General features: G+C 37.0%; 1 protein-coding gene across 21 annotated transcripts in view; it reads left to right on the top strand.

The window, feature by feature from the left end:
* The window catches only part of LOC125766101 (AF4/FMR2 family member lilli), a 76,939-nt gene that overhangs the window by 19,971 nt on the left and 40,689 nt on the right, over positions 1-16,279 (top strand). For all 21 annotated transcript variants that reach the window (XM_049431741.1, XM_049431739.1, XM_049431740.1 and 18 more), the window contains 2 exons: positions 33-1,496; positions 14,877-14,997. In XM_049431741.1, the coding sequence (XP_049287698.1) occupies positions 1,474-1,496; positions 14,877-14,997 (144 nt within the window). In that variant the 5' untranslated portion in view covers positions 33-1,473. The remainder of the gene's footprint in view (positions 1-32; positions 1,497-14,876; positions 14,998-16,279) is intronic.

Raw genomic sequence — 16,279 nt, 5'->3', positions numbered from 1 at the left:
TTTTTATTTTTATTTTCCAATTCTCTTTCCAGGGTGATCAGTGTATTTGTGTTGTGTAAGTGTGTGTGGTGCAAGTGATTTAACAACACGAGCATACACGTGCCTCCACAGCAGTGGCCTGCAAAAGAGAGTGATAGTAGGAGAAATTTGATATAGCAGTGAGTGGAAAACCGGTGGCCTGGGTGGTGTCTGTGTGCAACTCAGCGCCACACCGTACGCGTGCATTGTTGCACTTGTAACAAATGCAATGGAAAAGAGCCGTCACCATTAGCGTGTTCGCTGGGATGGCGCTGTGTTAGTGGGTGCTGATCGAGAGTGTAAAATAGTGTGAAGAAGGAGGGAAAGAGGGTGCATATTCCGTACATCAGATTACGCAGCAGTGCAATTCAAAAGACACATCTTCATCCCCAGCTGAGGGGTGATAATATTGTTTCTGATCTGTGGGCTGGTTCGCACACTGTTACACACGTGATGCACCGCAACAAATTAGAGCAGAAATGTGAAAAAGAAGAGTGAAAGGAAAAGGTGAAATAGCGGAAAGGTGTGTTTGTGTGTATATGTGTATATGGTATTACCATTGCCGTAACACCCAACAGAAGAAAGTGCATATGCAAGTGTGCCGGGTAGGAATGGTATGCGAAAATAATTTTAAAATCAATTTGCAATAGAAAAAAATAAGTAGCCTTACGAGCAATATAGCAAAGAGAGAAAAAAGGGGTGCAAAAGAATATAGTGATCGTCCATCGTGCATATATTTCTATATATGCATGCATGTATGTGTCCGTATCCAGTTTATTAGCGCCTTTGAGCGTGCATCGGTGATTAAAGAAAACATAGTTTATCATATCGATGACGCGCCAACCCAAGTGCAATAACGGTTCTGGTGGATGAAGCGATTGTTACCCGCAAAAGGCGGTTCCGCCTAATAGGCGGCGGTAAATGGCAAAAAGCCAACGAAACCGTAACCGTATGCCGCAGGTTAGGATGCCGGCATAATAGTCGAGGGAAATTATATTTGAAAAGCAAAAATCTTGTGCCCGATTAGAATGTTGAGTGTATGGTTTTTCGTTTAACGCGTTTATCTGTGTGTTATTGGCGGGGCGCTTCATCGCGAATATCCACACGAAGAAGTAGTGTGGCCAGTAAATGAAAATCAGCAGCAATAATCAACCTCCAAGTGCAATCGTCAGTTGGGTTGCACGTGCAATGCAATGAAACAACAGTGCGAGAGCAACCGCAATAGCATCAACAGAAAACAGTAGCAGCGTCATTTGTTTCGTTCGCCGGGTGTTGGTACGACGTCTGTGAGCTAGCTTTACACATAAACACCAACACATAAACGCAAGCGCACGCTTAGGACATAAGACACACATAAGCAGGCGCCATCGATAGATCGGCAGATCATCACCGTCTTCATCGGCACTGTCGTCCGCGTCGTCGCTCCGGACGACCGGCGTAGTCGGTGAATTGGACATGAACAAATCGCTATACCCAAGGTAGGTACGAACTTATCCAGCTGTAGAATTGGGACCATTTCTTTGATACATATTTAACACCCACGTTGTCCTTGTCATGCGAATAAACGCTGCGAATGGGAATAATCGATTGCAAGGGACGGATCCGTCCTATTCCCCGCTATGCAGAAACCAGAACGTATCCCAATTCCAACTCCGACATTTACATTTTATTACAAACCTCTTTTGTATCTACCCCAAGCCGATCGTTCCGCACTGGTTACAAACGTTATCAATGAAGAAGTCAGTCATATTTATTCAAATTCGGCTCCCAAAATAGATTCCATGTATGGGATTTGCATTGTTTGTTTAGTTAAGCGTTAACTTTATAGAAGTTTCACAGTGAAAAATAGTCTTATAGATAGCATTTAATCGGCATCTATAGGAATGTCGTGTTTTCATGTGAGTTACAATCAGAATCGGAATCATGAGCGCAATATGTAAGTGATTTTTTTTGTTGTCGATGATGTGATCTATCATACCTTTAACGAAATTTTTTAGTACTCGGTTTGTTTGCTTTCCATACTAATTTGCAACTCAAATTAGTCTGTGAACTTAAGCTTAAATTATGTAATAACCCTTTCGATAACCTGCTCGACAAACATCAAAACAAAGCACACAAGTACTCAGCATGATAAAACAAACATGTTCATACTTGTGATCGACAATGGTCAAAGGCCAATAATGGGATTGATCATACTTTAAGTTAGAGAGCATTGGTCTTCCAACCAATGGCGGGCAACAATGTTGCTGGCAAAATGTGTGGATTCTGACAGCTCCAGCATCATTTGTTGCCGACGATTTCAATTCAATTTGATTTTGTCACTAACATTTCAGACGTTTGATGCTTCAGACGTTAGAGCATTTGAACTGTGCTGGTGTTTGTTGACCATCATTTCCATCTTCCAAGGAATGAAATTGGTTCGAAAATAAAGCTAATACTGATAAACGCGGTTTTACGATTTGCCAAGTAATAAAAGTTATTTTTTTATTTGCTTAAAACCCGTTTAAAAACCCGTGGGTGCGATCAAAATCATAAACAAACATTTGTTTGACATTTGATTTGACGTTATTTTCTAAATGTTGTCAGCAACATCGGCGACAAGTTGCGAAACAATGTTGCCTGGAACAATATTAGAATAATTAGTCGGTCTAACAATCGAGCAAATATCTAGTGGTAAATTGAAACTTAGGTTGCATCAAGCAAAAATGTTTCTTTGGTTCTACTCGAAATTTATGATCCATTGTTATATCAAACGATCGAAACAGAATATTTTCTTGAAAAACTTTTCATGAAAATATCCTTCAAAGTTTAATTAATTTTCAATTAACTTCAAATAAATTGTATTTGTATCATAAAAAGTTTGTTTACATACCAAAAATTTAAAAAAATGGTTTGAACCGAATCAAACCTGTCAGAAAAAATGCTTCGTTTTGACATTTGTTATGACTGGTTTAAGTTATGGTCGACTAAAATGTTGTCTTGTAGGATCACCGCCATTATCACAAGCACTACTACCCATAGACAAAGATTTTCCTAATCAATGTTTTTTTTTTCAATTAAGGTCAAATGTCAATCGTTTTTTTTGGTAAATAAAAAAAAATGTTGGTTTCCCGAAACTGTTCTTTTTCGAGTAGTACAAAATATGTCTTTAACCTTCCTTTGACAGATTCCTGCCTACAGATCCCAATCGTTCTCCTTTTTCTCTGGTCAGTTTGTATCAAAAGTTCTTGGCTTGAGCTACCTTAAACAACTCAAACACTTTCTTTTCTATATACAAATATATCTCTTTTTCTATGTTCCCATTTAAATACAAAGAGTTTATATATACAAGACACACATACAGGTGAAAAATAATTACACATACATATAAGAGAATAATGAGACCGGAGAGGTTCAAAGCTTTTTTTAAGTTAGAAACAATAACAACTGACCCCAATTGTTATGGCATAGAAGTAATGCATATTTTAAGTTTAGTACAGGGTTTCTTAGATGGTAGGACAACGCAACGACCGCAGGACAGACGTTATCAGTGAAGTACGATCGTTCAAGTATAAACGCACGAGCATTTTGACAGCCGGACGATATTTGTTTAAATTATTTATCACATTATTTTCGTAAAATAAATCGTATTTAAATTACACAAAAACCAGTTAAACCAGTTTTGTTCAGTTGAAAACCATTATGTTCTGTCAAAGTTTGGGATAGTTCTCCGTTAGTATCTTTAGTACGACAAATTTCGATCTTGCCTTGTTTAGGTGTATTCGTGAATTGTCTTGGTCATTTTTCTTTTTTTTTTAATTTTATTAAGTAATGGTTGGATTTTGTTCGGAGTTTTTGTTCTTCGGGTTTTCAATCTACTATTACCCGAATACGACACAGAAGTTGGTGAAGCTTTTTGTATTAATTAATTTTCTTTCTTATACCACTTAACCGGGTGCTTCGTCTACCATGGAACACTCGCTGAGAAAGGCATTCTTCCGTGTTTTCGTGAAGCAAGCCCGAGGAAGTTTGTTGCTGTGTTTGTGTCGCAGAATTGAAAACCGAAGGACGATCGAAAGTAGGGCTCATAGGACAGGCAAACACGACCTTCATTTGAATATCGAAATCTTCTTGTTTCGGGTGTGGTCGGGGGAATTGAGAAGTGAATAGGAGAATCTCGCCCGCAGTACACTGTTGAAGTTTTTGTATGGATTAAGACGATGCAAAGTTTTACCGTGCTTTCCATTGATTCTGCTGACTGAGCATCGGCAAACAGTCCGTAACGGATGGAAAAATGCCTTTGCTTTTGTAGAGCAATTTTTTAGTTCCATATTATATCTGCTCCAAGAGGAAATTAAAATTTGCATCATTTACCCTGTTCGATCACTTTCATTTAAAAAGGGATGTCAGTTGCTGATATAAAGTTGTTTTTTCCATAATTACAATCCATTTCACGTAATCATTTGTAATGAGTGTGAGTACGTGTTTGCCTTAGTTTTATAGATGTGAGAAGTTTAGAATGGAAAAGACAAACCTTGAAATGTACCAGTAAATGAGGTACGTTGGAACTTGAAGCAGAAATGTGGATTTTACTACTATTTTATATATTGTTCACAACACAACAAAATTAGGAAAAAAAATTTGCATTAGTAAAAGTGGTTTGTACTACTTTCATGTTCTTGGTATGCCTACAAAAAATCTATAGGAAACGTCTTTTTATAAAGAATATCTTTAACTTGTGGTGCCTGTCATTATACCACTTTTGATAATTGTTTTGTTGAGGATTTGCACTTTAACACGGTTTTTTTCTGTGAAAATTGCACCACCGTCAGTTTGCAAGTGTGTTAGTATCTGATTTATTTATAGCGCCACCATATTTCTATTAAGTGTGTCAGAAAATGAGGTAAAATGAGTCAACAACAAAAAAGGGTGGAACCGATACTACTATGGGTCGGATTTTGTATAATATTGTAGATACTGTCTTAGCGTGTTTTAAGTGTACATGGCAATTGTTATCACATGTGATGATAACTAGAATAAGTTGCGACCCCATTCGAAATTTAGCCATTAACTTTGATGCATTCATAATGGTCCACAAAGAACATTGAAACTTCACAGTGCAAATAAATGAAAGTTCGAACTGATGATCATGAATCAAATGTGTTAGTGATGTTTTGTAGGAGGAAACAAATGTCTTAAAATTGATCCCGTATACACAAACACTACAATAAGCTTTGACCCGTAAGCAACCGAATGTAAAACCTTTGGCGCCGTAGAATTAGTTCAGCGGAAAGACACAACAATGAAAGAAAAGTACCAGTAGCACTGTTGCAAACTGATAGGCGAATGAAAAAAAAACACCAAAAAAAGGAAGGTAGCGGCGTCATCACAGCAACGGTGATGTTAGCAAATTTAATGGGACCGAACTGATGCCGATCCCATTTACTGATGGCGAATATCTAGCCTTTGCAATGACGCGCTCAGCGAAACATTCATTGTGTCTCAAATGGAGGGAGGATGGTTGGTGCCATGTCTCAAATAGATGGAAAGAAGTGAGCAGAGCAGCTGCTGTGGTGCTGTTTGGTGTTTGTCGGTGATAAGATTTGAAATGGAGGTTGTGTTCATTGTGGACGTGCGTGAGAGCGTCAAAAGCGAGTAGCGTTGATTAATCTAGGTTAGCAATATGACTGACATGACCACCATCGTTATAAGAGTTACGCACACTTCTGTTGAGATTCATACCTATACCGGAACCAACGTGTTTTTATTTATTTATTTTCTATTAGTACATCCCATGTACACATGTTTGTGTTCTGATTTACTTTAATGAAAAGCAAGAGGTCATAATAATATAATGAGATACGTATAAGGTCAATGAAAACATCAACAAGCTGGTAGAACTGTAATATAAAAATGTACTTACTGAAATTCCGGGACGGCCCGGTATTGTATGTGATACAAGGCGCCAGTTGCACACGACAGGACTGGACATCAAATACCATCCGGACCGTGTTATCCCGTACCAAGAAATGACAATCCTACTACGTGGTAAAATCAAGTATAGTAAGCATGAAATGGCCAACATGACACCTCGAGGTCATTAACCCTAGAGGAAGAAGAAGTTATTGAAATTGATAATTGATTTAATCGGTTGAAGGTCTATTTTCTTGAGTTATACGGTTTTCAATTAAAATTTTCAAAACAAATTGAATGAATGTTTAAAAAACTTCAAAATCATGTTGTAAATGGAAATGTTTTGATGATGTGCTCGGTTTCTATATTATTTGGATGTTTTCTTTTAAAGCTTACGATTTTTAGGAACGTTACAATTGTTTCTAGCTTTATTAGGTTCTAATTACCAAATTGTGAGCAGAATTATATTAATATTATTTTAGCAAAAATTGGCAATAGACAAATTGTATTTACAGAATTGTTACACAAAATTATTCGGTTGTACATATAACAAGTGTTCAATACTCACAAGCCTGGATTGCACTTACGTAGTGTAAAACAAAATGGTGACAAAATGTATGTAAGTTACCCTGCTTTGAACAGTAACTACTGTGACGTCACTGTTCTAGTTAGAGTGTATCATCAGTATGAGATTCATGTCGTTTCCGGTCCGACATGGAAATGTTCTATTAGCACTGATTATGCGGAGAATGTAATGGTGTGGTGATAGTGTAAATAGAAACAAAAACAAATCATTTGTCTAATAGTACGCTTGATATTGTTTTTATAAGAGAAATAGTATGGGCAGTACGTAGGTTGTACGTAGAACAACGTATTTGTATTTTTTTATTCATGCAGCATTGCAGAATTATGACTGTATTTCAGGCCAGACTTTTAAAATTACTATTTTAAATTAAACATGATTAAACATATAGCACAATTGGTGTGACGAAGTTAAACAAAAACTCTCCATTTCATTCCATTTCAGGTGCTCAATTCTACATCCATTCTGTTGATCATTCGCTGAGGTGTAGCAAAATTCCAAATCTGACAAATTTTTGTGCAAGCTTGTCTCATAAGACGTGTTAGAGTGTGGATGCATGTGTTGGAACAAATGTTGGAAAACGTGATGGCAAATGGGTGTAAACGTTGCATAATAGTAATATTTCAATTAATTAATGTCAGACTGTCGTAGCTGCACACAAAATTCGCACAGAGAGAAAATGTGGCAAAACAGAAGGTGAATCAGATAGAGTGGGTGGTCCAAGCAGTTGCAGTTTGAGCTGTGAATCATCTCCACTGGGGTAAACAAGTCTCCGAACGTGTGTATGGAAAACATTTTCACGAAATAATTTCACATTACCTTATTTCTCTTTTTTCGACCACGAGTCAGTTTTTCTCGAAGGTTAGAAAACGGGATGTGTAAACGGAAATTATAAATGGGAACAAGAGCATGGTTACCTGGAACGACGAGATGAGAGATGTCGTGGTTTGGTTGGAACTGTAGATATTTTTGACCATGCATATACACACGTGAGCTATGTGTGTGATGTTGTCGATCGACGATATTCAACTGAATTTAATCAACGTGCTAGTTCACCTTTTCGGGAGTATATCATTTGCTGAGTGGACGGAAGAACAGTCATAAAACCAAAATATAAAACATACAATGTTTTCAAAATAAAATATATAAATTGATTTATAACAGCGGTTTTGCAACATATTTCACATAGAATTTTCATCACTATGTTTAACTCATCAATGTTACGAACCTACAAGCAAATGCGTGGCAAACATTTCAGTGTAGACACCGTTGTCCCATTCTGTAGCTTTCTGCACCCGGATCTAAGTTATTTTAACACCTGGGTCGCCACAATCGGCACCGGAATTGAAATCCGGACAGGTGAAAGTTGTTACACGGCGACCGAAGCTAGTTAACTATGAGAGTATGTGTATGAGTGTGGAATAGTTTTCGTCATTTTCTTTTTTTTTTGTGCATCGCTCAGTGGACGTATCTTAAATGTTATAACATTTTTTTTTCGCTCGATGCCGGTTCCGTCATGTATCCGAAAGTGGAGAAATCTCGTCAACGGAAGATTAAGTAAGGGTAACAAGTTGTAGTGCATATCCACCGTGTAGAATGGGAAGGGAGAGGCCTTCGTCGGGGCGAAGGGAAGCGTGGTGGAAAGGAGGATAGCGGTGTTAAATGGCGTTGATGGAATTTAAGCGGAGCAGGTGAAGGTTGTCATGAAGGTTGTGGAACATTTCGTAGCTACAACTTTGAAGCACCTTTAAACCGGGGGCCCTCGTTTTACGATCGTGTATGTTGTTTTGCGAGTGAGCAAACGGTGGCTCAGAATTCAGCAACAGCACATAAAGGTACGCGCTTGGACTTTCTAGGTGACGATTTGTCTGCAAAGTTTGTCATGTGACCAAGGTTAACAAATGAGCTACGGACGTTGGTTCTCATTATATTTTTGTACATTGCAAGAACGAAAAAAAATTCGCCAATGGGAGTGAATAGTTGGTCAAAAACAGTTCACATATTTAATTACCAATATTCCCCGTTCACTTTCATTTTATTTAATTTTTTTCATTACATTTCTATTGGATTTCCTATCTTTTTCTTCATTTATTTATCAAAAGGCTTAGAACATTCGCTGTACATATTTTTTCATGCTTGTCAAACATCTAATCAAATTTATACTCTACCTGTCCTCTCATCATTCTTATCCATCACAGTGTTGACAAACAAAAAAAAACATTGCGAACACGCGTTTACCGTTGTCAGTCAGTGTTTCCGAAAATGCTAATACGTCATAAAATAACCTCCCATGTGCGGGAGAAAGCGCAAACGTACGAAGTCAAATGAAAGATGCACGCACCTGATAAGCCACGTGGTAATCAAATCATAAACCATCATATTTATCCATCATCGGTAAGGGTAGTGCTTGATGCTCACATCATAGCACCGTTTCGAGCATTTGCATCGATCGACCGTTGGAACCAAAATATCAAGCCGAGTCGAGTTGCAAGTGTCCTCGTTTGCGCTATATGGTATGGTGTTTGAGCTATATGTAGATTTTGCTGAAAGCAAGAGCAAATGAGAGAGTAAGAGATAAAGAGAGAAGCAAATAGTGTGTATGGTAAAACGGAAACGGATGGAGAAACCAACGGCGGGATTGTATTCGAAGCTATTAAATCACTGATTCCTACGCACGCTACTGATGTGGTTTTTGTCGTCTAACACATCCGGATAAGGAAGACTTGGTCACGGGAGAAAGCATGCGTTCATTTGACCTTTTATGTGTAATAAGTGAATTACATTAGAATGTCTATAACCAACTGTAATTTGATGTTTAACCATTTTTGTAAATACATTTTTTCTACTTTTTCAAAACAAAATATCTTTTTTGATATAATAATGTTATTGCAGATAGATTAAATTGCCCCTTTCTATTTTAAAATTGTCAAATTTAGAAATGTTATTGCTTTGGTAATTAGCAATTAGCTGCTTATTGGAATTTGTTCCCCCACCGGGATGCATCAATGCAACATAAATTCTCACAACATAAATTTACTGCACAAAAGTTTACCGTCCGCTCAACTATCAGCAGTAGCTCTTCATTCGTTTGGTTGATTTTTTTGTCCAACATTAACCATTGTTACAGCAAACTGACAGCGTATATTTGCTCTGCGCGCGACTGTGGTTCGTTTATTGGGTTAAGTACGAAACTGACAAACAAAACTGACCCCTTACGATTTAATTTTATTAGCGGCAAATTGTAAACAGGAAGTGTTTCGGAAACTAACATACATTCGGTTATGGTTTAGGAAACGTAATGCTATTACGGTATCAGATAATAGACCAAACACAAACTGTGTGAACCGCCAAATTATGACTAGAGATAAACACATGTAGAGAATCGGTCTAATATTGAACCGAGGTTAACAGGAGTTTTAAAATGGAATAATCTTCAAGTTTAGTAGGTTGTTTGCTAAATTCTTGCTAATTCCCTATTTTGTAATATCTTATATTGTTTTAAGTTCAACAGTATGTGCTCAAATTCAGTATGTATAACGGTTGCCTTAGAAAAAGAATGTTCAGACTGTCTATAGCCAGTGAAGAAAAAAATAACAGGGTTTCCCATTTAAAATTGAAAACCGGTGGAAACACTTAAAAACGTTTGTTAAACATTATGCAATCGACAAGCATGTGAAAAATATTTTATAGATGATTTTGGACGATACGACTTCTACAAGAAAAAAATACTAGCAATTCTAATTTGACTATTTCAGTATTGTATACAAATGCAGGAGGAAATTTTTGTAATATTCTTTGATACATTTATGTTGCTTATGATATATTAGGCTCTATACAATGCAGATTTCTAAAATTATTAAATAAATAAACAAATATTTGCAAAGGAAAAGTAAATAACAAGGCATAAATATTTCTAGGTATTATTATTTCGTTTAGAAGCATGGATCCTCGGAGATTGAGGTTATTCGAGATTATACTTCGCATAACGCGAAGTACATAGAGAGATATCAAAATGGAGTTATACAGCCAAATTCTACGTTGAAAGTAGTCATTTTTTATCTCCTTTAAATTTCTTTAATTTACTTTAAGAAAAAGATAATAAAGATTCACATAAAAATGACACACCCTGTATTTTGAAAATTATTTCAATATGTGTACCTCCGATTCGATTGTCGATAGAACACAACGCACGTAAAAATGCGTATCATTTCCAATGATGGAGGGAATTATTTGTTTGTCATTTTTTTAAAATACCGCTCGCGGAGTAATGTTTTGAATTAGAAAATTGAACCTGTCGCAAAAATAGATGAAGTAAACAGGTGCAACTAGGTGAAGTAAGGTTATGTGTTGCTACTGTCAGCTTCCGGTGAAACTCGGTCAGTCTATACACCGAATCGATCTGAAACTGAAACTTCCGTAAGCGGATTATTGCGAAACGTTCTCAACCAAAGCGTTATGGGAGGTGGTAACGTGAGATGTTGCGGTGCTTGACGCGCATGAGAGTTTTTCACTGTAAAAGGGTGTTTTTTTTTGCTCATAAAATGCTTCCGGGTGTTCGGTTTCGTCTAAAGCCACCCCTTCGCTTTGAACCGTTTTGGCGTAATTGAAGCTTGCCGGTTTAGAGTTGGGTCAGGATGTCAGGAGCGATATTTTTCAATTAAACCAAACAAATCGCTTTGCGAACTGCATCACCTACACGTTGGGGAATTCGGCACCGGTAGTGGGTGGTTTAGCTTTATAATGTGTCGATTATTGGGATGATTCGATTGTTGGGGTAAAATTTACTAATTCATCTGGTGTTGGTGAGTCATTTTTGGGTTGGATATTGGTATGATTGTAATTTTGAACTATTTACAATTGAATACTGAGGTAATGCAATGCACATGATATGGGTGATTTAAATCGATACCGTATAATCCCGCTATTCGGTAATAATTGATTAGGCTATTGGTGTAATTGCATTCATTTCCGGTTTGTATTGTAACCAATTTTTACTATTGCACATGCATTGTAAATTTCGTGTGAGATTTTTAGGCATACACTAGTTGGAGGTCGTGTGAATTCAAATAACTATTGATTTTGTTTGGATAAAATTTGATGTTATTATTTACTTCACTGATTGCATATTCCTCTTGGGTAAGACAATACAAATGTATTTATTTTTGCTTGCTAATCCTAATCGCATAGAACCCAAAGATATATTTTTTTGGATAATTTACACGAAATGTCTAGGTTACAGTTTTCGAATGCAATTTAGCGTTTTGTTTAAGTTCATCGGCTTATGCAAAACGAGGGTCAGATTGCAATAAGTTATTAGCCGGGAAAGCATTATGTTCGCTGGATGAAATAACGCATGTGTATCTTTATACATTTACACATTCCCTCCTTACCGCTGCTTGACTTAACTTAAACACCGTCTAGTAGACGGGTTGTTACGAATTGGTTTTTCTTTCGGCGTACGGCCACAGGCCATCGGTCGGTCTGCAAGACAGTTTCTTACACACGTATACATATTTGCATATTTACACACTCTCTTACCTCAAAGGCTTTCTGTGGCGGATGAGGTTGGTTAACTTTGTGATAACATAATCTAACAAAATTAGCGTCTGGTCTACTTTACGAGTTGCGTTTACGTATTTCTGTAAGTCGTAAGTATCGGCAGTTGCTACACCCATCATCCGCTTATGATTGTTCTCGATACACGAATGAATACATTCCTGCGGTTTGTGGTAGATCACACTCTGAGTACGTTTTGTACAGAGCACTTAAACCCCTGAATGCAGTAACTCGCACATAAAGACGATATTAATTAACCACAACCATTTGTCAGTGGAAAAGTGGTTAACATGGTTTTATCAACGTCAAACGTTGAACTACTATCAGTGATTGCAGATAATTTTCGCTTTGACCTTTCGAAGTGACATCTTTTAAAAGTTTAAAGGTTTAAGTTTTAAAAGTTATTGATAAAAAATTGGAAATTGTTCACTGTTTTTAAAAATCAAAGTTTTAACATCAAGAATGGGAATGTTAAAAAATAAATAAATTTTATGTCATGCGTAATTAAACATCGTTTCCTACGTAATATCCTCCAATATCGAAATTTAATTTTACGAGCGTTGATCATTAAATAACAAAAATAACGTTTCTCAATAAGATGCAATATAAAATCAATATTTCTATTCCATATTTTCGTATCCATCGCTTTCCATTTTGTTTTTCTTATTTTGCATCGTTTTTTTTTTCAAAATTCATCAAAATAGTTTTTAATATTTTAGATAATTTTTTTTGTCGTTTATAAAATTGGTACATGGTAAAATAAATTTTAACATCGCTTTAACGGAACGGAAAATAAGTACAGATGGATAGAGTGCGGATGTTACTTTTGTTCACTTGCTGCAACATACGGAAAGGTAACGAAAGTATCATGCACAAACGACCAAATCTCAGACGCATGTGACTGCTACGGTTACCATCAATTTCCTTCTCGACGACTACGCTGCAAATAAAATTCATTTTAACCATCTTTGGCACCTATGTGTATAATTTTCTGAACTGAGATCATAGGGAAGCAGAAATGGCACAATCGGGTGGGATTTATATTGTAGAGAAGGAGTAAGGAAGGCAAACTGGTGCGATATACAGCACAGTTTGAAGCAGTCATGTCGCATGGTGTTCAAACTACTGCCCCGGTAGTGCTGATCTTTCTGCACCGTATGCTATCATCCCGGTACGCATCATATAAAGTCACCCTGCGAACGATAAAGTATGCCTGTTGGACACTTTTTCTTTGTCCGGTTTGTTTCTAGACGAGTTCGTGTCCTTTTTATAGCGAAATTTTTCGAACGACGATGACGACTTTTTCACATCGCCAACGAAATGGACGACGCTGCCATTAAGTATGCATCATGTGGAGATGCTGTGATGGTAGTTGCACGATGAATCGTTGTAGTTGTTTTATAGTGAATTTTATATGTGTGTTCCGTGCCTGTTATGTTCGTCCATTGAACATGTGTGCGTGTACTTAGTATAAGGAATGTGAATAAGGTACATTTTTTTCCGACCGATATATAAAAAAATAATCAATATATTTTGCGAAAGGGTGCCACATTAGCTTAATTTTCCCTTACCCCGATGTGTGCTTCTTGTTATAGTAAACGAATGCAGTGACGCCTAATAGGATATATTGCCAGAAATAGAATGGTTGTCAGCTGTGACCAAGTGTAGCAGAAATGATAAATAAATTAGCATGAAAACTAGAACAGACATTGCAAGATAGATGCTATGCGATAGCCTAAAACAGGCATATCGAAAGAAAAAGTTGTAGAATTGCCTGGTCTTGCGTGCATCTTGTCCGTGAGAACATAACCATCCTGCTCGAGGTGCTAGGGGCTATAGCTGTCGATGAAAATTTTCAATGCCGTTGACCAGGACGATTCTGGTTTTTGTGATATGACGAATTTCATAGGCCTATTTAGGGACAAAAGTCCATGTTTTCTTCGTCGGGCACAAAAACACTAACCAGTCCGTCCGATATATAATTGATTGTGTCAGTATCTGCACCTACGTTCAGACCATTTAGAAAGTATTAAGGACAAATATATGTGAATACTTATAACGTCTCGCATTTTCGAAACGTTAAATGATACAGGGTTTTACATATTCGGTATTAAGGAGTAGCTTAAAATATTAAAATATTTTAAATTTTTCAATTAAATGTGAAAATGTTTAACATCAAACATATTCAGGTTTGTAAGATGAGTATGACATTTCATCCAATTCTTCGTGTCGTAATGTGTTGCGCAATGTGTTTTAGAAATCGACAATATCTATGCACTTTAAATAAAAAAAAATCAGAAAAGTATAAACATTTAGAATAGCATCGCTAGCGATGATGAATATTTGTTTTGATATTGCGATGCTCTCGAATTCAACCAGCATCATCATGATGCAAGATAACCCAATTCCTATTCGTTGCAAAGCCCAGATCAAATGTACAAAAAGTTACACCCGTATGTATTGGATCGAACAAAGTGCTAAGCATGACGGTATTGGCCATGATATTGCATTTTAATGCTTTAACACGCTAACACATTGAGGGTTTTGTATTGTGACCCTGTTGAAATGGTCGGCGAGTTTGAACTGCGTTTTTGTTTTTTTACTACCAATGAATTGTTATTTGACCTCAGACGAATAAAAAACGACAAAAAAATATATAGTCCGCGTGAGTATTGAGAGAACCTTGATTCGTTTTATGTGTCAACAAGTGGGAAGCGTACACAGTATATAGTACATTGATTGAAAGTTGATACATTTGAAAGCATTAAATGTTCTTACTGAAGTTCGTTAGTTAACTAGTTTGTCTGGTTTCTGTTGATTTCTGCAGGCACGACGATGAGCATGAAAGGATGGAGCGGAGAGAACGGGATAAACAAGCCCGTGCCCAACTACAGGCCGAACGGGAACCGGAACCAACAGCACCACTATTCGCAGCACCGGTTAAAGTGGTAAGTTTTCTCAACTTTTCTGTGTTATTATATATCTTATATTAATAGAACTGGAACGTGAAGAATTTAAAGACATTTTAATACACACAGTTATATTTGGGTGTAGTGAGCGATCAGCTAAAGCGATTCAATGGATGTACGTTATAGACCCATATGTCTTCTTTGATCTGGATAGAATGGTAACAACACACCCATACATACACGCATGCTCAATTTTTCAAGAACTATTTTTGAAGTTACAATCAGTCTTCAGAACATGCAAAGACGCATTCTGTATCTCGGAACACAAAAGTCAAGCAGTCCAAAAGTACATCCGAGTAATCTCACATCAATGCAACATTTGCATACTGGTCGGCTAGCTGTATGGTCAGCCCAGCAGAGAAAAGTTTGTGTCTAGATATTTATACCGTCCGTTTGTCCGGTACCAAATGTTTGCCGCCACAAAAGGGTTAACGGTTTCGTTTTTGGGCAGGAAACTTTTGGACTTAAAGCGTTGTCTATGCATACATCGTCTATTGTGGATGTAGGGGTACCTCTTGGATCCTTGTCAAGTGTTACCTCTGGATTCGGAAAGGGTTCGAATTGAAAGGAACTGTGCCAGCAAGGATGCACCATGTTTCGAATCTTCTTCTAATCCCATTGGAGATACGAATATCGCTTCCACATCCCAACACGACGGGCAAGTTGAATGTTTATCCAACCGTGAACCGGGCAAATAAGGTTATAGCTTCTCTCTATGGGGATGGTTTTTTTTTTGCGTGTGGGTTGGTTAGCGCTCGATGCCTTTGCTCTCCAACTGAGCGCGTGCGATGTTACGTTGTTCGTTCCGGTGTGTTTGAGACAAGCAGCTGCTAGATGCAGTTACGCCGGTCGTCATCTTTTCCAGTATCGTGCAACTGTTTTTGAAGTCTGCAGGATAGTCTAGTAGAGTGGATGGTTGTAGTTTTTTTTTCTTGCTTATATTCTCTTGATTGGAACGTTTCTATTACAATGCAATCCATATCCATGAAATAATAAATATTTTGAATTCTATAAAACTTTTTAAAATTTTTTGAATAGTTTTTGCAAATTGGTAAATTAATAGCTGAAAAGAAATTAATTTTTGAATAATATTATAGTTTAGAAAATTAAGAGATCTTATTATTTTTGAAGTTGAATAAATTATTTCTATGAAAGATCTTGCACAACTTTTAAGATCGTTATGTGGTTTTATTCTAAACTTGTTTGTTCTCAAATCTACTTACAACATCATATGGTTTGAAGAAGCTTGTTTTTACTTTGA

This window comes from Anopheles funestus, chromosome 2RL (genome assembly GCF_943734845.2).
Source record: "Anopheles funestus chromosome 2RL, idAnoFuneDA-416_04, whole genome shotgun sequence".
Taxonomy (NCBI): Eukaryota; Metazoa; Arthropoda; class Insecta; order Diptera; family Culicidae; genus Anopheles; species Anopheles funestus.
Note: the sequence above shows the minus strand (reverse complement) of the source record. Positions and strands in the feature narration are given on the sequence as shown.